This window comes from Capra hircus, chromosome 22 (assembly GCF_001704415.2).
Source record: "Capra hircus breed San Clemente chromosome 22, ASM170441v1, whole genome shotgun sequence".
NCBI classification, from domain to species: Eukaryota; Metazoa; Chordata; class Mammalia; order Artiodactyla; family Bovidae; genus Capra; species Capra hircus.
In genome coordinates, this window is record NC_030829.1 from 14176604 (window position 1) to 14202840 (window position 26237).

At 39.4% G+C, this 26237-nt stretch overlaps 1 protein-coding gene across 3 annotated transcripts in view; it reads right to left on the reverse strand.

Annotated features, from left to right (window-relative positions):
* ULK4 (unc-51 like kinase 4) overlaps nt 1–26237 on the reverse strand; it is a 498780-nt gene that overhangs the window by 454157 nt on the left and 18386 nt on the right. For 2 of the 3 annotated variants that reach the window (XM_018066892.1, XM_018066891.1), the window contains 12 exons: nt 24080–24179; nt 22346–22485; nt 19556–19718; nt 16315–16416; nt 15677–15760; nt 14048–14123; nt 11769–11861; nt 9398–9513; nt 9179–9248; nt 7746–7842; nt 3148–3252; nt 1335–1395 (listed from right to left, as the gene is read on the reverse strand). In XM_018066892.1, coding sequence (XP_017922381.1) covers nt 1335–1395; nt 3148–3252; nt 7746–7842; nt 9179–9248; nt 9398–9513; nt 11769–11861; nt 14048–14123; nt 15677–15760; nt 16315–16416; nt 19556–19718; nt 22346–22485; nt 24080–24179 — 1207 coding nt within the window. The remainder of the gene's footprint in view (nt 1–1334; nt 1396–3147; nt 3253–7745; nt 7843–9178; nt 9249–9397; nt 9514–11768; nt 11862–14047; nt 14124–15676; nt 15761–16314; nt 16417–19555; nt 19719–22345; nt 22486–24079; nt 24180–26237) is intronic. The other variant, XM_018066893.1, reaches the window with a different exon arrangement.

Consider the following 26237-nt stretch of genomic DNA (forward strand, 5'->3'; position numbering starts at 1 on the left):
GAAAGAAAAGAGTAAAAGTGGGGATTATGTGAAAAAAGATTGCTAAAAATGTTGCAAGAGAAAAAAGAACACAGAATTCAATAGCTAAAGTGAGGGCAAAGAAAACCCTAACTTTACACTATCAAAACCAAAAACACTCTAAAGAGGCCACTGCTTTCAGTTACTCTTCTACAGTCTTCTATTTTTCTACCCATGGAGATGTTTTAAACCATGTCAACGGAAAACTATGCTTAAAAAACAAGGTAGATGCCTACATTTAGTAGAATTTTCTTGCAACCAAGAGCATAACAAAATGCAAAGTTAAATAAAACTGCACTATGAAAAAAAAAAACAAGATGGCCTTTGCATAAATAAAGCAACCTAGCCTTAAAACATTGGGAAAGCCAAAATTTCTATAGTTGTTATGAAGTCCCACTGAAATGACTAGTAAATGTAACTAGGTTAATACAGAGCTGAAACCATCTGGGAATACCACCTCTAAATGCCTACAAACAAAAGGCAAACACTGGGAAATGAAACGCCAGCTAAAATTAAAGTAATTTCACCTAATCTCTATATTTAAACAAAATAAGCTTTAACAATAATTTCTTAAAATAATTCAAACCTAAGTGGAAAAGGGAAGGAATATTTCGAGATAAACCCCTCTTAGTTTTCATAAATTGTGCTTCTACTTGGAATACTTAAAACGTGAACATATTTTATTTTACATTTACTTTGATTTCAATTTTTAGATTCTTCTATGATGAAGAATCTTTCCAGGTCTAGTTTACAATATAATTTATCAAACAGAATACATCAAAATTCAAGGTATTAGAAAAATTCTTACACTCACCCTAAATAAGACTTTCCATTAGGAAAAAAAGAAAAGTAACAATCACCCTTCAAGTCTCTCCAGGCCTACATCATCCCCACAAAAATGAGCCATCTGACTCCAGTCTCAACTGCCCCACTCCCTCAGGTAGAAATCTCGATTCTTCCTTACGGTTGCCAACTCTCTGTACCCACAACAGCACGATTAAAGTTGGAAATTCAACTGGCTTTCAAGCTCCAGGGTGGGAGAAGGGCCCACACACACAACAGGAAAACCCACCCAGCTTTACAGAAACTTTCCTGCCCAGAAGAGTCCATGGCAGCCTGGACCCAGCTGAGTAAGGCAAATGCTGGCACAAGAGGATTATAGCTGGTTTATCAACAATGCCTCAAGAAAATAGCCAGTTGGCAAGAAAATAAAAATTTAGCTATTCATAAATAAAATATTCCATCTACAATTAAATTTTATACTTGTATCTGCCTGCCATGAATATATGTGTTTGATAAGCCCTTTAGGATCCTACCTGAATGTGCTGGTAGATGCAATATTTTTGGATCATATTTAATTGGTGGTTGTTTCATGATCTGTGGTTAAAAAAAAAAAAAAACTTTTGAGATGGGTATCTGTCTCCCGATGTATCTCCTATTCAGTCCCATTCAGTCTCTCAGTCATGTCCAACCTTTTGTGACCCCATGGACTACGGCACGCCAGGCTTCCCTGTCCATCACCAACTCCCGGAGCTTACTCAAACTCTTGTCCATCGAGTCGGTGACGCCATTACAAATCAATGAGGACAGAGAAGAATAACGTAAAACGCAACACCAAAAAGAACAAGCATTCAACAGAGCCCGTTCAGATTAATACACAAATAACAAGTGATAAGGCATAAAATAAAATCATTTCAATTGACGTCTGCAGTAAAATAAAACTTCATGGAAGAGAGTCAGTCCACCCTATCTTGGCTTACTCTTAAGCTAATTTACTTCTAGGTTAGAAGTTTAATTATTCAATAACTATTTACCGGCTACCTGTCAAAGCAAAGCACTGTGCTAAGTGCAAAGGGGGAGAGAAACACACAGAAGCCATGATCCAACTGCCAGAGAGCTGGCACTGTGGTTGGAAAGATAAGACAAACCTCTGTTAAACAGCAGAAAAATCAGGAGATATTTATCTTAGAATGCAAAAATGGCAGGACACAATTACAGACTTCAGGGGAATGTTTCTAAGAAACTAGAGAATCAATAAGGACTTTAGGTTTGATGAGGTCAGGATTTATGGAAGAGCTGGAAGGTGGGCTGAGGTCTTGAACAGAAGACCATATGGTTTTCTCAAGCAAAATGAAGACCACATGTAGCAGTTGGATCCATGAGTTTGGGTTAGCTGGGGGACGGGGAGTTCATTGTGACACTTTTAACTTAAAACCCTCATTTCTATGTCTAACTTTTCCAAAAACTCCCTAGGGAGCATTTTTAAAACTTTTGCTGGTAGTATTCTCACCAAAAAATGCATAACATCATTTCTAATCATGAGAAATGCTTAGGCAAACCCAAACTGAGGGACATTCTACAAAGTACTCTTCAAAGTATCAAGATCATAAGTGAAGTCGCTCGGTCGTATCCAACTCTGAGGCCCCATGAACTGTAGCCCACCAGGCTCCTCCATCCAGGGGATTTTCCAGGCAAGAGTACTGGAGTGGGTTGCCATTTCCTCCTCCAGGGGATCTTCCTGACCCAGGGATGGAAGTCAGATCTCCCTCACTACTGGCAGACACTTTACCGTCTGAGCCACCAGAGAAGCCCAAGATCATACCAGACAAGGAAAGAGTGAGCAATTACCCCAGACCATGGGGTCCAGGGACCAACTGGAGGCAAAAGATCCCAAATGTAACGTGGGATCCCAGCACAGAAAAGGGACACCGGTGGTACAAGTGATAAAATTCGAGCAAGTTCAGCAGTTACGAGCACTGTATGAATGCCGGCCCCTAGCTCTACTAACCATGCCATGTTCCTGTACAATATTAACACTAAGAGAAGCTGCACACAGCTCCCCGTCTCTCGCCATCACCTGCCCTGCAATCCTGACCACCTATGAGAGCTATGGTCTCTCTGTGATCAGCCGTCACCCCAGCCGGGGAGCGCTGCTCACTGACACGTGCCTTCACCACACACCATCAGGGAGAATGTCTGCAGTCGTTCATCTAAGTACGGGCACGTGGCAAGACAGAAAGAAAAGCAGACAACCACAAGAATCAGGGGAGAAGATTAAGACTGGGGAATGAAAATGTCACCCAGACTCCAGCCCCAGGGTGTTCAGGTGCCTTTGGGGTCTTTCCGCACCTTCGGATTGTCAATGATCGGGGTGATGACGAGATCTGAGTCTGTGTAGATAAGCTCTCTCATCCGGGACTCCAGATCCTGCTGACTCAGGTGGCCACTTGCAATCTGGAAGAGTAGCAAGAATTAGGCCGTTTCTGTGACTGCGCGTGCTCAGTCGCTTCCGTTGTGTCTGACTCTGCAACCCTATGCACTGCAGCCTGCCAGGCTCCTCTGTCCATGGGATTTCCAAGGCAAGAACACTGGAGTGGGTTGCTGTGCCCTTCCCTCCAACAATCTTCCCAACCCAAGGACTGAACCCCCCTCTCTTGCATCTCCTGCACTGGCAAGCAGATTCCTTCCCACTAGCGCCACCTGGGAAGCCCATGTTTCTGTGACTAGTGAAGAGCTTTAAGAGGCAGAGTCAGTAACATGCTAAGTAGACTCCACTGAAAAAGGTCACTTGTATTGATGGATCTCCACTGCTCTTCAAAACACTTCCACAGCCTCATCTGATCTTCACAAAAACCCTATATCTACTGTATTATTATTCCTGTTTTTACAGGTGAAAAAAACAAAGCTCAGAGCAAGTAGCTGACTTGCTTGTGTTCACCACAAAGGTTGGTTAGAGCTACGAAACAGCTCTTCTATAATCTGATGTGCTCAACTATGAAGAGGCAAACTGATCTTACAATTATCAGCATGTTTTTTATCTTTTACCCACCAAAAATTAATTTATTTCTGCTTTACCAAATAGTCAATATAAAGCTTAAATTACAGTGTAAAAAAATTCCAGGCTGAAGTAGGTTTTAAACGCCTATATCTTTATAAATCCCAAAGTGGAATGGATACGTAATGGAAACGAATAACTAGATGTTCCCCTTCAGTTATTCGAGATGCTTCTTTGTGCTCTTCTTAAATTCAATTTTTATTCCTAGTGCTATTGCCTTAAGTATTTCACATCAGAAAAAAAAAAATTGGATTTATGTATTGAGAATGTCCACTGAAACTCTGACCAACAAACTGATAACCAGGAAATCAAATCAGTAAAGTGAAAAATAAGTAGAAAAATAAACTATTCAAAACTAAGGTAAAGGACAGAATAATTAGCTAATAAAGTTCCTGGAAACCACAACCACCACTTTGCAACTTAGAAGACAGTACATTAGAGACTCATGAAGAATTAGAAGGAACTATTGTAAAAAATGTTTTAAAAAAATTTAAGAACACAGACTTTCAAAACAGAAAAACTCAAAAGAAAACCCAAGATGAAATCAACTGAAAAACTTTTAAAATAATCTAAGAATTAATAAAGTAGACCAATTAGAAAACTATATATGTAAAAATTAATTTCATACATATACAGTGAACGTATGTACAAAAACAGGTTATAAAAATGCCATATATCAATGACAGTAGCAAAAAATAAACTTAAATAAAACGCTCAGGAATAAATTAATCAAAAGGTACAATCAGGTCTTACTTATTAAATGAAAAAATCTTTTATAAAATTATGTCCCTTTGTTTAAAAGTGAACATACATGTACAGAATCAAAAGCAGTATATCAAAATGTAATCATTGGTTACTCTAGGTAGTAACTAAATTACAAGAAGTTTTTTATTCTCTTTGTCCTCTTCTACATTTTCCAAGGTTTCTAAAATTTTTGTAATTGAATAAAAAGCATCAGGTAGCATTCAAAGAATTAAAAAATCTAAGCTCCCTTATAGTAATTCTATAATCAGTGCTTGAATATTCTCAATAAGATGATTACATACACTCCTCTACAAGAAACATCTGGCAAAAGAAATTCAACATTTATCACATTTCAGAGTGCATCTTTTACTTTTACGCTGATTCCATAGCTCACATTTAACAGAACACGTATTAGCCCAGGGAGATTCTATTATAAGCTTTTACCTTTTCATTTCAATGCAAAATTAAGTTTCACACGGTTCAAATGCATTTCCCATTACATAAAAATTACGAGAATTAAAAGCAGTTATATCTACCAAGCAAAAAGTACAATAAGAGATAACATGGAAAAATAGTTAATTCAGAATATGTCTGCATTCAAAACAACTATGATTGAAAGAAACTAAAGAAGGCCTAGATAAGTAGAAAGAGATCCCATATCCGTGGAAGCAAACTTCATACTGCTAACATGGCAATACTCCCCAAGCTGACCTAGATATTCAACATAATTGTTCTCACAATCCCAGATGGCTTCTTTTCAAAACCTGGTGAACTGATCCTAAAATTCCGATGGAAATTTAAGAGACCCAGAATAGACCAAGGGGAAAAAAAAAAACCTTGAAAAAGAACAAAGTCAAGAATCATACTTCCTAATTTCAAAACTTACTAAAAAGTCACAGTGCCCAAGACACTGTGCTACTAGCAAGAGGAAAGAGTCAGTGGAATAGAACTGAGAGTCCAGAAATTAACCTTTAAGTTAATTAATATTCAACAGGGCTTCCCTGATAGAGCAGCTGGTAAACAATCCTCCTGCAATGCAGGAGACTCCTGTTCAGTTCCTGGGTCACGAAGCTCCCCTGGAGAAGGGATAGGCTACCCACTCTAGTATTCTTGGGCTTTCCTGGTAGTTCAGCTGGTAAAGAATCTGCCTGCAATTCACGAGATCTTGGTTCTATTCCTGGGTCAGAAGTTCCCCTGGAGAAGGGAATGACTACCCACTCCAGTATTCTTGCCTGGAGAATTCCTTGGACAGAAGAATATGGTAGGCTGCAATCCATGGGGTTGGAAAGAGTTGGATACGACTGAGTGACTAAGCACAATATTCAACAAGAATTCCAAGACATTTAAATGGGGAAGGAAGAGCCTTCTAAACAAATGGTGCTGAGGCAACTGGATATCCACATGTAAACCAAAGTTGGATGGACCTCCTTACTTCATGCCATATACAAAAACTAACTCAAAATGGATTGCAGACTGACAAGCACAGAAATAATAAACCTTCATGACCTGAGAGCTGGCAACTGTTTCTTAGTTACGACACCAAGGGTACAGGCCACAACAGACACAAAAAAAGATAATTTGGTCTATAGCAAAATTAATAACATTTGTGGTTCAAAGGACACCATCAAGAAAGTGAAAGAACAATTTACAGAATGGAAGAAAATGTTTATAATCATATATCTAAAATATACAAAGAATTCCTACAACTCAATAATGGGCAAAAAGATTACATAAACATTCTTCCAAAGAAGACATAAATTCCCAATAAGCACTCCAACAGATGCTCAGTATTATTAGCCAATGAAGAAATGAAATCAAAACTACAATGAGATCTAATTTGATACCCGCTAGAGTGGCTATAATAAAAGAGAGACAATTGTAGCACTGTTTACAATAGCCAAAAGGTTGAAGCAACCCAAGCGTCTATTGAAAGATGAATGAATAAACTGCTACAAACACACAATGGAATATTTCTCAGCCTGAAAAAGGAATGAAATTCTGATACATGCTACGAGATAGATGGACCATGAAGACATTATGCTAAATGAAATAGTCCAGATACTAAAGGACAAATATTGTGTGATTCCACTTAATGTAAGTTTACTAGGCAAATTCACAGAGGCCGAAAGTAGAAGAGTTGTTGTCAGGGTCTGGGGGAATGTGGGGAATGCGTAGTACTGACGGTTACATAACAATGTGACTGTATCAGCACTATCCGCCACTGAACTCACACTAAAAAGTGGTTAAAACGGTCAATTTTATGTAATGTATTTTTTTTTTACCACAATTTTAAAATCTACTGACTGGCAGGCAGTAACAAGTTTTGGTAAGTATGTGAAAACTGGAACCCTCACACACTGGTGCTGAGAATGTAAAATGGTGCAGCTGCTTTGGAAAACAATTCAGTGGTTCTTCAAAAGGTTAAAAAGAGTTACCATATGATGTAGCATAGAATACATACCCACACAAAAATGTACACAACTGTTCATAGCAGCGTCGCCCAGAAGAGCCAAAAGAAAACCACCCACGTGTCCACAGACTGATGAATGGAAACATAAACTGTGGTATATATAACAGAATACTATCAAGCAATAACAAGGAATACAGTACTAATAACATGCTACAACTTGGATGAATCTTAAAAAACATTTCATTAAGTAAAAAAAGACAGTCACAAACGATCCCAAATTGCATGATCCATTTAAAGGAAATATCCAGGACAGGCATACTTATAAAGACAGAAAGCAGATTAGTGGTTGCCTCTCTAGGCAAAATGTTAGAGAAACTGGAAGAAAACAGCAGTGACTGCTAATGGGCACACAGGGCTTCTCCGCGGGATGATGAGATTAACTGCGGTGATGACTGCATAACTCTGTGAGTATGCTAAAAGCCTCTGAATTATACACTTTAAATGGGTGAATTGCATGGTGTGTCAATTACATCCCAATAAAGCTGCTATCAAGAAAACACCTATGAAGCACCTCTCTCTTAAGAGTACTTACTAGAAAAACCAGTGATAATCAAGGAAGATGACTTAATTGTAAGTCTTGCAATTACAAACATAGTTCACAGATTAACTTGCAATTATTCTTGTGAGTCTCTGTTATCTTGCATAAGGAAAAAAATTAAACATTCTATCTTTGCTTACTTTGGTCACGGGAGAAGTCTTCTGTGGTGAACTCTGAGTCACAGCATCACCAGGACTTAACGCCACTGCGGTGCTGGTTCTTGGAGTGGGACGGGAACTGAAAAATGCACACCAGTTAACGTTATTCAAGGGGCTTCCCAGGCGGCACCAGAGGTAAAGAGTCCGCCTGCCGATGCAGGAGACACAAGAGACCCTGGCTCGACCCCTGGGTTGGGAAGATCCTCTGGAGTAGGAAATGGCAACCTGCTCCAGTTTTCTTGCCTGGGAAATCCCAAGGACAGAGGAGCCTGGTGGGCTACAGTTCATGGGGACACAAAGAGCTGGACACAGCTGATCAGCTGGGCATGGCATGGCATGCTATATACAGTATTTTAACTAGAAGCTTAAAAAATATTTTTTTAATGTCTGCTGATCTAGGCAGGATTTACATTAATAAAATAGCTCAGATATTCTACAGAGCATGGAAAATGTTTATAACTTTATTTCATAAAATGTTTGAACTGGTAAATTACTTGGGTACCTACTTAAGCAACAAGTTATAATCCTCATCTGTTTTTAATGATTTTCCTCCCACACTTATCAATGGATGCCATACTCTGGGGGCCACTCCATTACATCCGGGTCTCTGAGTTTGAGTTTTTTGGCATTTTAAGAAATTCTTCCATTTAAATCATTATGGTATTTTGGTGATGAATTCCTTCAAATTTCCAAATATCACCTCTCCTCCACTTACCTGCCTTTGTATTCATTCATTAAACAAGTACTCACTTAGGTCACAAAATTTACCAGAGATTGTACAAATTTTTTTTTAACTGAACTTAAAAGGCCTAAGATGTATAGACAAATTTAACATACTTTATATTTAAATATGGGTAAAACAAATCAGGAAATTTTAGTTTATTACTATAACTCCTATGTCATGAAATTAAACTATGAGGCTGAGCCTATAAACACTTAATATTTACACATTATTAAAATTTTAAATACATTGGCCTAATCACTTTAAATACCATTCTGATTTTATTATTTCAATGACTGCAAATATTGTTTAAGCCTCCCTCCCAGATAAAACTACATTTAAAGAAAAGCACAACCTGTTTTTTTTCCTGTAAATATTTATCCAAATAAAGGAGCCAGACTTCTGAAATTTTAAATTCAATTTTACTGCAGTAGAAGTACAAAATAAAGAAGTTTTAACCCTTATAAACAGAAAAGATAACGTGGCTTGGTTAGAAATTTTACAAATACAAAAGGAAGTCTACATTCCACTGGCCAACACTGAATAGGAACTTGCAAGGAGATTAAAATGGGAATGTGGCATTTATCCCTGCCCTTTATTTCTGTGCAACATGGTACGCCACCAGGACAAGACACTTTAAGAAGATTTAGCTTTCATCCCCCATAGAGTCCTTACAGTCTGGTATTTTACATACCTGAGAAGAAACATGCACTCATTCAACTGACCCCCAAGAGTACTCTTAGGCCGCAAGTCAGATGGATTTTCTGTGGCAGGAAGGTAAAACGATATCCACAAGTGAACAAAAATATGAGCAGGGCATGACGTAGACAGAGATTTCAAGAGACAGACAACACAAATTAGAGACTGTCAGAAACAGTGTTCGGAGCAGGAACATGGTCAAACGCAAGCTCACCCAGCCTGAAGGGGTGACTGAGTCGCTGCCCACTCTTCTCCCCCTTTGCTTGTTCACCTTGAGGGCTCTTCAGAAGTTCCGTGGCATCTTGGGACCCAGAATATTCCATGTTTCTGCTGTTTAACAAGAGAAACTCAACTCAATCAAGCTTACTACTGAGCTTTCTCTAGCTTTCTATGTCGAACAAGAGGCTGGCAAAGATACTTAAGATGCACAGGACATTTGGCCAAACTATGGAATTAGAAAGGCAGTATTTTTCATTGAGTAACTAAAATGAGCACTCACTGTGTGCAAGGCACTGTACTAAGAAGCCTATAAAATTTAGCCCTGAAAAATAAATAGCAGCAGGCCAACAGGAGAAGTAAACCAGCACTCGAAGGATCAGCGAGCCAGTAATGAGCTTCCCTTTCATTTCTGCCCTTCCGGGGTTGCCAGCCCTGGGCTCAAAGGAGCCCCACGAGAAGTCCTCCATTTCTGTTCCAAGGAGCAGGAAAGGGAGTCCCTAAGGGTCAGAGCAGGGGAAATACCCTAGTGTTTTGTTTGGTTTTTGGTTCTTATTCCCTTTTGTCCTGCCCCAGCCTCCAGGTAATCTTGCAGCACACACTTCTGGCCCACGCCTAAAATCCTGCGGGAGGAACATCCTCTTTTCTAAGCAGAGAGCTATGATCCCAAGAAGGTGAGGCAGATCTCTCTGTTCTCTTACTTTTCCTCTCTCATCCTCCTCCTGTCACTTGGTCCCAAAGACATCCATCAAGACATAGAAGCATGCACCATGAGTAAGTGTGGTTCACAGGGGGAAGGCAAGGTTGCCTCAATATTTGAAAACCAATTTATGTTAAGAGTCCATAAAGAGAATCTAAAGGAGAGAAACCACATGATCGTATCTATTGATACAAAAAGGCATTTGACGTTTATTAATAACATTCGTTTCCAACTGAAAAGGTGAAGTTACAAAACCCTCCAGCTCAGAGTGTGAGTGTGAGTGTGTATGAGTGTGTGTGTGTGTGCTCTGTTATACCCAACTCTTGCGACCCTGAGGTCTGTAGCCCACCAGGCTACTCTGTCCATGGGGATTCTCCAGCCAAGAATACTGGAGTGGGTTGCCATTTTCCTTCTCCAAGGGATCTTCCTGATCCAGGGATCAAACCCGTGGCTCTTCCATCTCCTGCACTGGCAGGCAGGTTCTTTACCACTAGCGCCATCAGGGAAGCCCACTGTACTTAATACAGAAAGGCTGAATGCATTCTAAAATCAGAAACCAGGCAACGGTGTTCATCTCATCACCCCTCATACACTCAGTTCAGCTGCTCAGTCGTGTCCCATTCTTTCACTACCTCATTCATTACCATGCTTAAAAAAGAGTCCTTGCAAGGCCAATAAGAAATAAAAGGCATACAGATCAAAAGGAAGATGGCATACTAAGGTGCAAGGTGTCCTAGGACTCGCTGACACTGATAGACAAGGACCCAAGCCCTGTTTCTGTACTCTTCATAGAGCCTGAAGTGTGAAAACAGCTGAAGCTCAGTGGATCACAGAAACCAAAGTTTGAGAGAGACCTTATATAGAATTCAGATTTCTCTATCCAGTACACTAAACTGACAAGATTAAAATTAAGAATCAAACAACCATTATCACTGAATGAAGTGGAGAGAGCAGAAGTTGATTATCTGGACTTTGCCTCATCTACTTTTCACCTTGTTCTTTTCAAAACCCCATCACTTTTGTAAGCGTCCTGGGCTAAGAAGACTTAATAATAAAAATGAAGTGTATTAATCAGGATGAGCTAGGTTATGCTGTGGTAACATGATTCACAAATGCTGGTGACTTAGAATCTCCTAGCTTTACATCTCACTCGTGCACACAGCCACCATAGGCAGGCAGGAAAGCTATGCTCGTCGTGGTCACTAAAGACCCAGCCTGAAGGCAACTCCATCTGGACATTTTGTTCCTGATCACCTCATCAGGAGAAAGAAATGTAGCAGATCACACACTGGCTCTTTGAGTTTCTACCCAGAAATAACACATCACTTATGCTCCCGTTTCATCAGCCACAGCCAGTCTCAGGACTGCACCTGATTTCAAAGAGGGAGATGAGATCCTACCATGTGCTGACAAGGTGGGCGTCCAGGTGAACCGAGCTAAGGACTACAGGACTAAAACCCTGTCTGCAGAATAAACAATTGACCAGAAAATGAGCAAAGTCAAGCGCACAAACATCATGACTAAGCTCTTTAAGCAACCCTTAATTAACCAAATGCCTGATTTTCTATTATGAAAAGCACAGACATTCACATCACTGAGGCTGCAATCATGGTAATGGGCCAAGTGTTTAGTAACCATGCCCCACACACAAAGATCAGCTTGTACTTACCTGACGCTGGAATCCTCAGTGCTTGAGTCCTGATCATTTCTAGCAAAAGCATCCTTCCAAAACGAATGCTGCAGCAGGTCTGCCCAAGTCAGTCTTTATAAAACAGAAATGTTTCAAATCTGCTTTAATATGATTTACCATGGAGAATTCCCAGGACATGTCCTAGTTACACCTATCAGATCTGTTTCACATATTCCTTTTTATTATCTGTTTTTTTATTCTTAATTTTTAGCTGGAGGATAACTGCTTTATAATATTGTGATGGCTTCTGCCATGTAACAATGTGAATCAGTCGTAAGTACACACGTCCCCTCCCTCCTGAAATCCCTATCCCCTAACCCACCCCTATAGGTTGTCAGAGAGTACTCCACTGAACTCCCTGCGTTATATAGCAGCTTCCCATTAGCTATCTATTTTACACATGGTAATGCACACGTTTCAGTGCTACTCAATTCATCCACCCTCTCCTTCCCTAGCTGTGTCTGTTCTCTATATCTGCATCTCTATTCCTGCCCTGCCAATTTTATAACTTCACTTTTAGAAGTTCATCCAGAAATAAACAAGATTATCAACCTCATGACTACACACAGTCACTCTTCTGTTTAGGAGTCAAAACATTATTTAACTAGATCACCCACATTAAGACGACTTCAGGCTATATCTGAAAATTAGACTCACTTTCAAAGCATTAAGTTTTACTACTGATCAATTATACCTGCGGTATACTCAGACTCAAAATGATTAAGCCTAAAATTCAAAAAAGATACTAATTTATATCTAATTATTCAAAATTTAGGAAATGAAACTCAAACTACTTTCGTTGAAATTAAAATACAAGCGATAAAGAATTGGCAGCCGCAAGTATATATCCCTTTTATACAAACGGCTCCTAAAATTCACTAACCATTAAAATTGCCAATAAAATGGAATTTCTTTTTCATCTACCAAAGTAGCAAAAAATGTATAAGATCAACAAAGCCCACTGTATTTAACAATAGGAGGGAAGGAGCTTTCTAAAATTGCTGGAAGTATAAACCTTCCCATGTTCCTGGGATCAGCAAATGTGTCCACATTTTTAATATTCTTATTACTCTTTGGCCAGCAACCCCATCTTAAGAAACTTATTCAAAGGAGATAACTTCTTAAGTGAACAAAAACAAAGAGAGACAAAAACATATTTACTTAAAAAAAAAAAAAAATTTACTAAAGCAGTCAGTATATATGATACCCTAAATCAAGGAGCACTCTCAAAAAAAAAAAAGTACTCTGAATGTTGTTATCATACATTATTGCATGTACATTCAACAGCCACTTAAAATGACCAAGTGAAAAAATAAAATGACCAAGCAGATATATAAAGAAACTAGGTTATGGGGTGGTCCTATTTATGCAAAAAAGTTTTTCATATGGAATATAAATACATAAAAATGTATCCTAATTAAGCATATTTATATCTTACCCGAAAAATCTGGGCAATTATCCAAAGTAACACTTATCCTAAAAGCATTCTATTGCAAGTACAGCAGTGTCTTACAACTTATCCAAGTATAAACATTTTCTTCTGTATACTTTCTCTCATACTTAATGCTGATACATTACATGCTATACTAAATTTATTCATTTTACACCCTGAAGTAGAGACCCCAAACATTTGTCGAAAACCTCAAGAGAACTAGTGGGAGAACCAGAATCTAGTTTCCCTTGTCTTCCAGGCCAGGGAGACCCCAACCTTCATTCCCTACTCCCTTCTGCCCTCCCCTACTCTGTATCGTAAGGATTTCTAACTTTCTGCCATCCCTGCCACACAGAAGATTCACACTGTGCCTGTGACCTGTCACTTGACATTCCCAGTATGACAGGAATATCATATTGCTAAATCACATCACATTAAAATAGGGCTCTGTTAGTTATTATTACATTAAGTATCTTGACAGCACATCCAGAGTGGGGTAGTCTAAGACAGCTTTAGCCTGAAATTCACAATGGAAACAAGAAGTGTACTCCTTGGATTTGGGGAGTTACAAGAAAATCTGTCAACCTATGAGGCAACTACGTGCTACACTAGAAGAAAAACGGACTTTTAAATGTCTCCTGATTAAAAACACCTAGAAACAGAGCAGCCACTCAATGCAGACTCAGATTTCTTTTTTTTCCCCAAAAAAAGGAGAGATCATTTGAACAGTTCTTTCTATAATAAGAACAGTACAATTTTACAAGTACACTAAAGGAAAAAAAAAGATTCCACTGCTCAATCATGTTAAAATATTACCCATACATACCTTTTCTGAGGGTCTTTTTGAAGCAAACCATCAAGCAAATTAATAAAATCTGAAGAAGCTTTAGGACAAGAAGAATCTAGACACAAAATAATACCCAAAAAAGAAAGAAAAGTGGTTACGTAACTGAAAACACACCCTGCATCAACATTATAATAATAGCATTTTAAGCACATTAATTATTTTTAAGAGAACACGGAATACATGAGTAACAATAAAGCCTCCACTTAATGGAGACGGGGAGCAAAAATTTTAAACTTTGTCCCTGTACCACGATAAAACATGTATCTCAAAAACTAAGTTCTGACTAACCTCTAAACTTTCTCTTTACAACCCCAGTAAGGATCATGAGCTCACACCCATGTCTTCAACTATTAATTATGTTTCATTTTCTGAGCCATTCTTAACCAGTTTTGCTTGATAATATACTGCGACTACAGTACTTGTAATCTCACTTTATTACACATCACAATATTATGATACTGTCAAATTCCATTCACCTCCAAGTGTTCTATCTCTTTATATTGGCCAGATGCACACCTTGGTCAAATTATCAGTCTATAATTAAAAGAAGTGGCCCAGAAGACGATGACCAAACCCATCAAAACAGAGGTGCTATTAGGCACTGTGGCCACAGTCTGAACAAGATTCCTGTGAGATAATCACCCTCGGGCCGCCAGTGGTTTTCTTGACCAGACCTTTGATACCTTCATTCTCAGATTTCTTTACCCTGCATAAACATCTTTAACTTATACAAGAAAATAATACTCAAAGCTGTGAGTACCTAAACAAGTAAAAAATCAGAAGTCATCATTATAAGAAATAGGAATAACTGATTTCTATGAAAATTGAATTTAAAAAAAGAAAGAAATACTTTTTAAGAAATATAGACCCCTTTCAAAATATCAAGATTTTTGGGGTTTTTTCACCTAGGATGATACTGAAAATATTCTGCATTCCTATTTCTCCCATCAATTGTTGAGGATTCTTTTTTCTTTTAAAACTCACAACCTTATTTTTCATAAAGTCTTATATTCATTTTGGGGTCTTAAGAGTCACATCTTTTGAGGAATGCAGCAAAGTGTCTTATTATGTTTGTACCTTCTTTTTCTTTCCTTAAGATTGTTAATGGTAAACACATTAATTACAATTTGTATGATTAAATTTTCAATACTTTTAAAATACTGCAACCAAATCGAGCTTAAATGCTTGAACTTATCAGGGTAGCATTCTGATTTCTCAAGATAAGAGACTGAGAAATGTTTGATTTGTTCTTATTCAAACACTACATGGGACATGAGTACATATTAGGTAAATGGTATAGACATATGAACACACCAAAATGACATAAAAGTTTGAGTTTTAAATCTTTAAACCAGATTTCTTTTGATACAGGAGGACAAAATAATTTGTATTTTTAAATGAGGGAACTTAATAGTACTCTGCTTTCTATTTCAGCATCTTTTTAAAAATGGCAAAGGGAAGACTAACACTTCTAAAAATATCAATTTGTGATTATTCAGAAAACACAAATTTGAGGGGTTATGAATCAACAGAAACACTTTGGGATAAAAGTGCACCGTTGGTCCGTGTAGTAAGTCGACTACATTTATAGCAAAAAAGAAATCCTACCTTTTGGAATAGGTGGCAAAGGATCTTCATAACAAATCTTCTCAATTAGTTCTGAGACACATTCTGAGAAGAACGGAGGCTTTCCTTAAATCAAACGAAAATTTGCAAAATTAAACAGTTTGCTACCACCAATAATTCTTAATGAATCTCAACTACAGACAGTTCAAAACTACATAATTTATAGAAAAAATATACATATATAGCATAATTGACTACTGAATGCTGAGTACATACCAGGCACACTGTCTATATTTCTGCAATTGAAAATTTATCATCCTAAAAATACAAAATTCACTTATGGATAACCATATTCCAAGAGTTGCACGGGCCACTGGACACATTTGAAAATTCACAGTCAAAGGTACCTTTCCAAGATGTTCTACTAATAATCAGTTTTCAACAGTTAGGCATATTTCAACATTCCAAACGATTACCATGAAAAATACCTCCTTGTCAAAAGTTCCTAAAAACCTGCACGTGCTGAGACAACCAAGCAAGTCAGCAAAAATTAGTATATACAAAAATCTAGAAAAATCAGCTTTTTCACCTCTTACAGGCAAACTCTTCTCAAACTACATAGGTAACCATTATGTATGTGTGTCCAGCTCTGATTTTAAACTGAACCAGAATGTAATCACCTGAAAACATTTCATAGAGCAGGCAGCCCAAGGACCAGAGGTCACTGGTGATGGAGAAGTCGGTACCCCTCAAAATTTCTGGAGCTGTATAGATAAGAGATCCTAAAAATAAAGGTGAAAGGACAGTTTTGTTAGGCATTCATACCACTGCCAACACAAATACACCTAGGAAAGACTGCGTGGTAGTCTCTCAGCCGTGTCCAGCTCTTTGTGACCCCCTGGACTGTAGCCCGCCAGGCTCCTCTGTCCATGGGATTTCCCAGGCAAGAATACTGGAGTGGGCTGCCATTTCCTTCTCCAGGGGATCTTCCCAACCCAGGGATCGAACCCAGGTCTCCTGTATTGTGGGCAGACTCTCTACTGTTTGAGCCACCAGGGAAGCCCAACTAGGTGAAGTGAAAAGAGATCGGAGAACATGCACATGAACAGATCTTCATGCATATTTCACATTTTTATATGTTTTCTAATTTTAAGGTCCCCCTTGCCAAGAGGGCTTCCCTTGGCTCAGTCGATAAAGAATTCACCTGCAATGCAGGAGACCTGGGTTCCATCCCTGGGTTGGGAAGATCCCTTGGAGAAGACCTTGGCAACCCACCCCAGTACTTTTGCCTGGAGAATCTCCATAGACAGAGGAGCCTAGCAGGCTGCAGCCCACAGGACTGCAAAGAGGCAGACACAACTGAGCGACTAAGTATAGCACTTGCTGAGAACATGTGCTTTCAGTGCCTAAGTCGTGTCTGACTCTGAAACCCCACAGACTGCAGCACACCAGGCTCCTCTGTCCTCCACAATCTCCCAGAGTTTGCTCAAATTCAAGTCCACTGAGTTAGTGATACTACCTAACCATCTCATCCTCTGCTGCCCCCTTCTCCTTTCACCTTCAATCTTCCCCAGCATCAGGGTTTTTTCCAACAAATCGGCTCTTTACATAAGAGTCCAAAGTATTAGAGTTTCACCTTCAGCAACAGTCCTTCCAATGAATATTCAGAACTGATTTCCCTTTAGGATTGACTGGTTTGATCTCCTGCTGTCCAAGGGACTCTCAAGAGTCTTCTCCAGCACTACAGTTCAAAAGCATCAATTCTTTGGCGCTCAGCCTTCTTTATGGTCCAACTCTCACATCCATACACAACTACTGGAAAAACCGTAGCTTTGACTAGACAGACCTTTGTAGGCAAAGTGACGTCTCTGCTTTTTAACATGCTGTCTAAGCTTATCATAGCTTTCCTTCCAAGAAGTAAACATCTTTTAATTCCATGGCGGCAGTCATCATCCGCCATGACTTTGGAGCCTAAGAAAGTAAAATCTGTCCCTGCTTCCATTCTTTCCTCTTCTATTTGCCATGAATTGATGGGACTGGATGCCATGATCTTAGTTTTTTGAATGCTGAGTTCTATGCCAGCTTTTTCACTCTCCTCTTTCACCTCATTAAGAGGCTCTTTAGTTTTTCTTCACTTTCTACCATTAAAGTGGTATCATCTGCATATGTGAGGATGTATTGAAATATAAAGCTTTTGAATAATCACCTGAGTAAGAGGTGTGGCACACTGAAGTGTATATTCTTTTAAATTAACAATTCAAATAGTTGTAAGAAAAGAACCTTTGATTGTTATCAACAATATCTTGATTAGAATAGATTGAGTTATATAGAAGTCAGCACTCCAAATTCTCACTGGCTTAACTACACAAGTTTCTTCATCATGAAACTACACATCCCCTACAGGTCAGTCAATGGGCTTCAACCCTCACAGTCAGTCCATCCAAGACCCAGGCTACATTTCAGTACGTGCTTCCTCAGTCAGCAAGGTGGGGGCAAAGAATGTGGTTAACTTAACACCGGCTCTTAAAACTCCCAACTCGAAGAGACCTCTGTCCACACCTGGTGAGCTGTGGCAGGGACAATGCAAACCTACCACGCGTCCAGAAGAGGAACAGGCAGCCACTGGTTAACAGTACTAGCGTTTATCATGTACACGAGACAGAGTTTAGTATTACCCAGAAATACCAAATTCCAGAATTAGAAAGCACCCCTGCTTACGGACATGAACAGCTGAGGCCTGGAAAGTACCCTCACATCCTCTAAGCCACAGAGTTGCCAAAACCCAGGGTTTCCCATCTTCCAATGAAGATGTCCTTCCCATGAAGTGAGTAATCACCAGTCACTAGAAAAGAGGTTAACATGGCCCACCCACCATGGGATTGTTCTTGGATTAAGCTCAGAAGTGACCAGGCATCACTGCTAAAAACTGACATTTCTCTATAACACAGCCCTCTTCCCCTTTTGAAGGGACTATTTCAAAAGGTACATTCCTTGTTTTCTATAATAAAAGCATAGTCTACAATACTCATTTTCACAGGATGCCAGTCATCCCATGGAATGATATTTGGGGATTTAAAGAGCCTTCTTCCTGGGCATGAAATTTTACTTCAACACTAACCCTGAAAGTTAAATTTCTTTCCTCATATTTATGGGCCTCTGGTTAACCTGCTGCTCCCTATCACGTTATCTCATTCTCATCAAGGCCATGTGACCACCAGGCCCACAGATGCCGCCCTCTCTCCCAGTGCCTTTTGCTTCCTGGTGAGTCTCACTGGTCCAAAGTCTCAAGTACTGCACCAGGAACTTAGGAAAAAAGATCTTTATCACTTCTATCAAAAGTTCTCATATAAGAAATATGACTTCCTGGTCAGGGAACTAGGAACCGGCATGCCACAAGGCACAGTCAAAAGGAAAAAAAAAAAAAGTAGGAAAGAAAAAAGAAATTTGACTTCACACTCTCCCCTCAAGCACAGCGAGCTAACAGCCTAGGCCCCATCTCACTGTCAAAACCACCTCCCAAGGATGTACCCCTAAAAATCTTCCATTGTTGCAGAATATTAGCTACTTAACAATGCTGAATATATACCGAGCTGCTGGTGTGTGCCAGACACTGGGGGTAAGTGCTGAGGATACAGCAGGAAGGGAGACAAAATCCCCTTCCTTACGTTCTAACGAGCGGTCAGCGATGAAGTGAAGGAGAAGGCTTTGTCAGAGGTTCCCTGTGCTTTAACGGCATTAGATCCACATGGAAAACCTTAGGTCCTAGACAAAGCCATCCATAAATCCAGGCTTCTCCTGGGTCCTTATCATTTATTTTCAATGCATCATTTGGCTGGCAACATAAAAGGTGGACATTTTCTCCCAAACACGGGACTTGGGTGGCCCACCACTGGACTTCTGACCTTGAAGCTCGCCTCATACCTTTCACTCTACTTTTCATGTTTTTCTTCACTACATTTTCCCCGCCGTCACCTCCTCCTTCTTCTGCTGCCACCAAGGTGAAGAACTCTTCCAAATTTTCACCTTCCACTTTGGCCAAGGAAAAATTACTAAACTTCAGTGTTCCAGGCCCTTCCAAGAGTATCTATAAAGGTGAAGAAACAAATGGGTTCAAACACAAATTCAGTGTTATTTGCATTTCCATCCGTACCTCTTATAATCTCACTACAGAACCCTGAGTATTGGCTTTCTTACTTCATCACAACTCAGAAAATTAAACAGAATTTTTTTTAAAAGAAAATGCTATGCTCAGTCGCTTCAGTCGTGTCCAACTCTTTGCAATCCTATGGACTGTAGCCCGCCAGGCTCCTCTGTCCATGGGATTCTCCAGGCAAGAATTACTGGAGTGGGTTGCCATGCCCTCCTCCAAGGGATCTTCCTGACCCAAGGATCCAACCCAGGTCTTCTGCACTGCAGGATTCTTTACTGCTGAGCCACTGGGGAAGCCCCAAAAAGAAGCTTAGGAAATGTAACTCCAACACTAACAGAATCAAATATTAAATTCTCCCTTCTCAGATGCAGATGAAAAATGTGCCATAAAACCACAGAGGGAAACAGCAGTCTTTTGGGAAAGATGAAGAATGTACATAAAACAATCTACTCACGAACCCTCAGTAACAGCTCAAAGAGGACTTGGAAACCCACCAGTCCTAGGGGTTGCAGGGTTCAGACTAAGGGTTCTGAAGTTAGAGACCCAGATTTGACCCCTAGGTTCACCACTTACTGGCAGTCTAACCTACAGAAATTACTTACCCTTTGTAAATCTCAGTCTCTTCACCTATAAAATGGGGAAAGTGATACTTCAGATAGTTTTAAGGATTGAGGTTATACATGATGCCAAGGGCTTCTGACTGTGACTACCATACGAAAAAGTGCTCAAGTCTGCTAATATAATTTGTGATGATAAGTTATCTATTGATTATTGAAACTATACCAGGAGCCAGTGTTCTCTTACCTTTATCTTTTCCCTCCCTTGCAAGGGGCTTTTTGATCCTCAAAGCAGTTTAAAGTTTACTCTTTACTTCTAGTCACAGATACTAAGGATGTCAGTTAGTCTACCACAGTGACTTTTAAACTTTTTTTTTTTCTTTTGAGCACCTGAAGGCCTTGTTAAGACGACAACTAGTCCCTACCCTGAGAGTTTCTGATTCAACAGGTCTGGGGTGAGGCCCAAGAACCTGCATTTGTAACAAGTCCCAAGTAATGTTGATGCTGCTGGTCCAGGGAACACACTTGCAGAACCAACGGCAGGTGGCAGATAATTCTTTTTTAAGTTAGTAAATATTTTAGACTTTGCAAGCCATACATACGGTTTCTGCCCTGACTTCTCAAGTCTGCAACCACTGACAATACATAAATGAAAGGGTGTGGCTGTTTCAACAGAACTCCATTCACAGAAATAGGCATCCTGCTGGAACTCCTCCAAATCCAGCTCTAGAATAAAAGTTAACTTATAAATCAGCCTGAAGCTCCAAGATTATGAACAGCTGATATGAGACCTCATAAAAGAGCTCACATATAGGAGCTGGCAGGCACATTATAGCCTCTGGGCCATATACTGCTACTGCCTATGTTTGTACAAGCATGAGCTAAGCACGGTTTTTATGGTTCTAAATGGTTGAAAAAAATGAAAATATTACTTCTTGACAGGTGAAAATTACATGAAACTGACATTTCCATGTCTACAAATAGAGGTTTTTTTGAAACAAAGTTACATCCATCCATTTATATATTGTCCACAGCGGCTTTCAGGGCTGTAACACAATTAAGCGGCTACAGTCTTCAAACAAGGATATGAATATTTCAAATGAGAATGGCTGTTACAGAGAGTTTTTAAGGGGTTTTTTTTTTTGTAGGTTTCATTATGTTCTTCTACAGATGGCCTAAAGTAACATTTAACAAGAACATATTCAACTTTTCATTTCATTAACAAAGGAAAAGAAGTAGCAACTAAGACCAGTAACACATACAATCCCTAAGAGTAAGAACTTATAAAGGCAACAGGTGCCACTGGCTGCGAGCACACTATCTACCAGAAAACGTCCTATGAATTGCACTTGAACATAATATGTAATTCCCACTATCTCCTTGAAATATCTGCCGGCATCACCCCCACCCCCGCCCCCACCCCGCCCCCGCCCCATCACAGGCAAGAAACCTAAGGTACAAAGAGAAAGGGTAACTGGTCCAGGACACACAGCATCTCAGTATCAGTGTTGATGTGACTCAGACACTAAGCAGGTTTGTGATTCTGCAACAGTGAAACACATTTAGCAATGGGTAATTAGTTCTACCAGAAAAGAAAAATGTTTGATATAAAATAGCAGGAATCAAACACACATTGTCAAGAATGTCATTATCAAACTATAATAATGTCTCATAAGTGTGAACTATAATTTAGGAACGAAGAGTCTTATTCTATAGGTCTATTGAGCTCATCATTCACAACGTACCTCAAGAGCAATGATACTTACTCTGAGAATCCTGAAAGGAGGGGAGATTTCACTTTCTAAAAGGTACTTCAACAGGCTGCTAAATAGGAACCTAAAATATAATACTATGTACTCCCTTTTGTTAAAAAAAAAAAGTTGACTAACAAATTTCAAGATGCTCTAAATATATCAAAGTTGTATCTAAAAATAAAAACATCTTTGAGGAAGCATTATAGATTGAGACACAAACAGTCAGGGAATCAAAACTTTCATGAATTACCTTCCCAGGAGAAATATCACAGAAGAGAATGCCAAGTTGATGAAGATGATGTAATCCAGTCAGCAGGTCAATCCCAAACTCTCTCACTACATCTTCTGGGAGATTTTCATCTTGAGCAATAACCATTTCTAAAGAACCACCTGCAAGTTGATTAAAATCACCCACTTTAACCCACCAGCATTACACAGTGCCTCTAGAAAGGTTCCATGCTGGGACCTGAGCATTAAAACACAATCAAATCGGTCCATCTGGACCATCTGACGGGGAAACATATTCGTGAATCAACACCGGTCCAGGAACCCTAACAGGAAGCTCCACACTCCAGAGCCAGCTAAGGGCGAATAGCTGCTCGGCCTGGAAGGATAGTCTATAAATATGCAAGTGGGGTGAAGGAAGAATCACTCTGGCACTGTGATCTCTCACTCCAGACCCCTTGGGAAAGAAACAGCTACAGAATGGTATACTTTCATCACACTGCGCAGAGGATAGTCATCTTTACCCCCATGCAAAGTTATGTCACATTCCACAAGTACTGCCTGACACAAAAAGGTGCTCTTCCTTAAGTGTTAGAAAATTACAAACTCTGATGTACACCACTGATGAAATAATAGGTTAGTGGCAGACACACTGTGAATTCCACGTCTATATCCTTCCAAGGTCCCTGTCATAACTCTACCACCTAAGTGTCAGAAACAAACTTTTTTTTTTTTAGGATCAAGATTATAATTAGAAGTCAAGTTCATAGAAAAAGGAGTCTTAGCTGGCAGCTGAAAGTTCAATCAGAATTCCTGTGATGAAGGTAGGAGGCATTCTGGGTTCTGTTCATTTTGTTTGGTGGGTGAGGAACCATTCCAAACACAGGTACAAATGAGTTAGGTTGTTACAACAGCCAGGGGTCAGAAAACTGCTGAATCAAAAAGTAACACAGGTGGAGTCCCCTGATCACCTCAACAGTGAGTACATCTTATGAAAGAAATTAAACCACCATCTACTCCCATTGATTCAAAAAATAAAATGCAAAATGCAAATAATTTACTATTCCAAATAAGCTCTTTTATAATTGCTTTATAAATTATAAGGGTCAATAGGTAAGAGACTCATAAAGCTAGAAATTATTACATTTCATCTTAATATTTAATAATTCTTTATTATTACTCAATGTATAACTATGGTTCTTCTGACATTTTTTCCTAAAGACACTGAAACTGAAAGTCCAGACAATACCTATGTATTTAGTCACCTTGCTCTCTGTATACAGTCTTGGAAAATTTTATTAAGCAAGAGCTATATTATCTCTAATTATTGCCAGGTGGTGGAATTTGTTGATTCATCTATTTTTCTATATTGCTTAAGTTTTACTAATGCAAGTATCCTTTGCATAAGAATTAAAAAATAAGAACTAATTAGGTAATAGGTAGTTTACCTCAAATCTTTTATTTTTATTGAATGGAAAAACTTGTTTGATCAGTCACTAAAAATTATCTCTAAATTCTATGAAGATGATTTAGTATTATTTTATACCAAAGTTAACCCTAAACTGCATCTCTTCCTCTTACCAAACAGCTTTGCTTTTTTCCTGTCCCTAATATATCAAACAACAGATGTTCAAGTTAATGTAGTCAACAGTATGCTTATGTTCATAATAGAAGAAAAAGTGAAAAATAACAAAATCTACATCATGTTTTTTCAAAGCAATATACAGTGACTATAATCGTAGCACCTCTTTACTCCTACCTGTGCAGAGTTCCACAACTAGCCAGAGATGATTGCTGGTTTCATACCATTCATGAAAAGTTACAATGTTCTTGTGTTTAATTTCATGGGTGAGACGGACCTATAAAAACACACAGCATTCACACTAAGAAAAAAACTTCTTAAAACCTTAGAATCTATTAAGAAACACCTAAATATCACACACATCAAGACCTGGGAAATAGATAAGAAAACAATGGAACTTATTCAGTGGAATAAAATAATAAATAATTTAAAATATAGACATTAAGAATGATGGTTATGTGCTTACTCAGTCGTGTCTGACTCTTTGCAAACCCATGGGCTGTACAGCCTGTCAAGCTTCTCTGTCCATGGAATTCTCCAGACAAGAATACTGGAGTGGGTTGCCATTTCCTTCCCCAGGGGATCTTCCTGACCCAGCGATCAAACTCATATCTTCTGCATTGCAGGTGGATTCTTTATCATCTGAGCCTCCAGGGAAGCCCTAATGTGAACATGCTGATCTTAAAATGTACATTTCCAATGGATTATAAGAATATTTATATACCAAAAACAAGAGTGAATTCAAAAACTCAGTAATAAAGATGCAAAAGCATGTCCATTAAAAAATATTAAGTTGCTTTGGGGGTTTTTGGCTTTCCCCTTTAAAAATCCCATTAAATATAGGAACTAAAACTACAAAAATGTGTATAGAACATCAAGACTCAGAATTGCTGATGACTGACTATCAAGGTGCACTGGATCCTTGCTTTCTGATTTTCTTAAAAATAAAAAAAAATTAACCAAAAAAACCCAGAAAATCTACTGTCACTCAACACAGGCTAATGAGCCCATAATTTGTAGAAATACAGAGCTCCCTGTTTAAGAAACAGAATTTGGCACGCTCCAGGAACAACTTGGTGGGCTCATATTGTAACAAAAATAAAGGAAAACTAATCTACATGACTTAGAAGACAGATGAGGAGAAAACCAGAGTGTCCAAGGGAGAATTTGAGAAGCATCTTGTAATAAATCCCCAATATAAGGCCACTAGAGAATGGGGAGAACCCTGGGCAAATAAGTTTAAAGGGATCCTCGCTAATTCTGACTCGGGAAGGGGAGGTCCTAGTGAAAAAATAAAGGAGATACAGAAATCCCAAAAGAAATCAGGCCACAGCACACTCCTCCTGACCCTCCCCATCACTCAATACTTGCCAAGGACCCACTCTTCCACACACCGCTCTGCCCATCTCAGCCTCCACCCGGACCTCCATCACCCACGTGCAGCCTCCACTGGCCAGTGCAGGAGATTCTGTGGCCAGTACTCGCCACAGAGGCCTACTGTGCTCTGGAGCAGCAGCCGGGATGAGCTTCAAGTGTAAAACACACACCAGACACCCAACAATCAACATCAAAATTAGAAAAATATCTCGCTGGTTGCACACTGAAAAAATAACACATGGTATTATTAATCTCATATGAGATTAATATGGAGAAGGCAATGGCACCCCACTTCAGTACTCTTGCCTGGAGGATCCCATGGACGGAGGAGCCTGGTAGGCTGCGGTCCATGGGGTCGCGAAGAGTCGGTACACGACTGAGCGACTTCCCTTTCACTTTTCATTTTCATGTATTGGAGAAGGACATGGCAACCCACTCCAGTGACGGGGGAGCCTGGTGGGCTGCCGTCTATGGGGTCACACAGAGTCGGACACGACTGAAGCGACTTAGCAGCAGCAGAGATTAATATATATTAATAAGATGAATTTCACCTATTTATTATCCTTTTACAATGTAGATACTACGAACTTTACAGTTAGATTTATAACCCCCATTATATGTCTGTTGGATGGCATTGCCAGATTTTTTTTTAACTGGTAACATTGTTCTCTCCCAAATCTCTTCCACACATCCTAATCCATGTCCACCACTCACTCACTTTCCAGCTCACTCGCTCCAGGACTGCAATTCTGGTTCAATCCAACCCTCCCCACAGTCTGCACACACCTAAGGCACTGAAGCGGACACAAACCACGCTGACTGCTCTGCCTTCCACTGACGACCCCCACTCTAAAGGGCCCCAGCCAGTCTGCCCTCCAGGTGACCTACTCACACCTTTTCTTTCCTCTTCTCTAGAACACTGCCTGCCGGTCTCCCATAACTGAAGACTTAAGAGTCT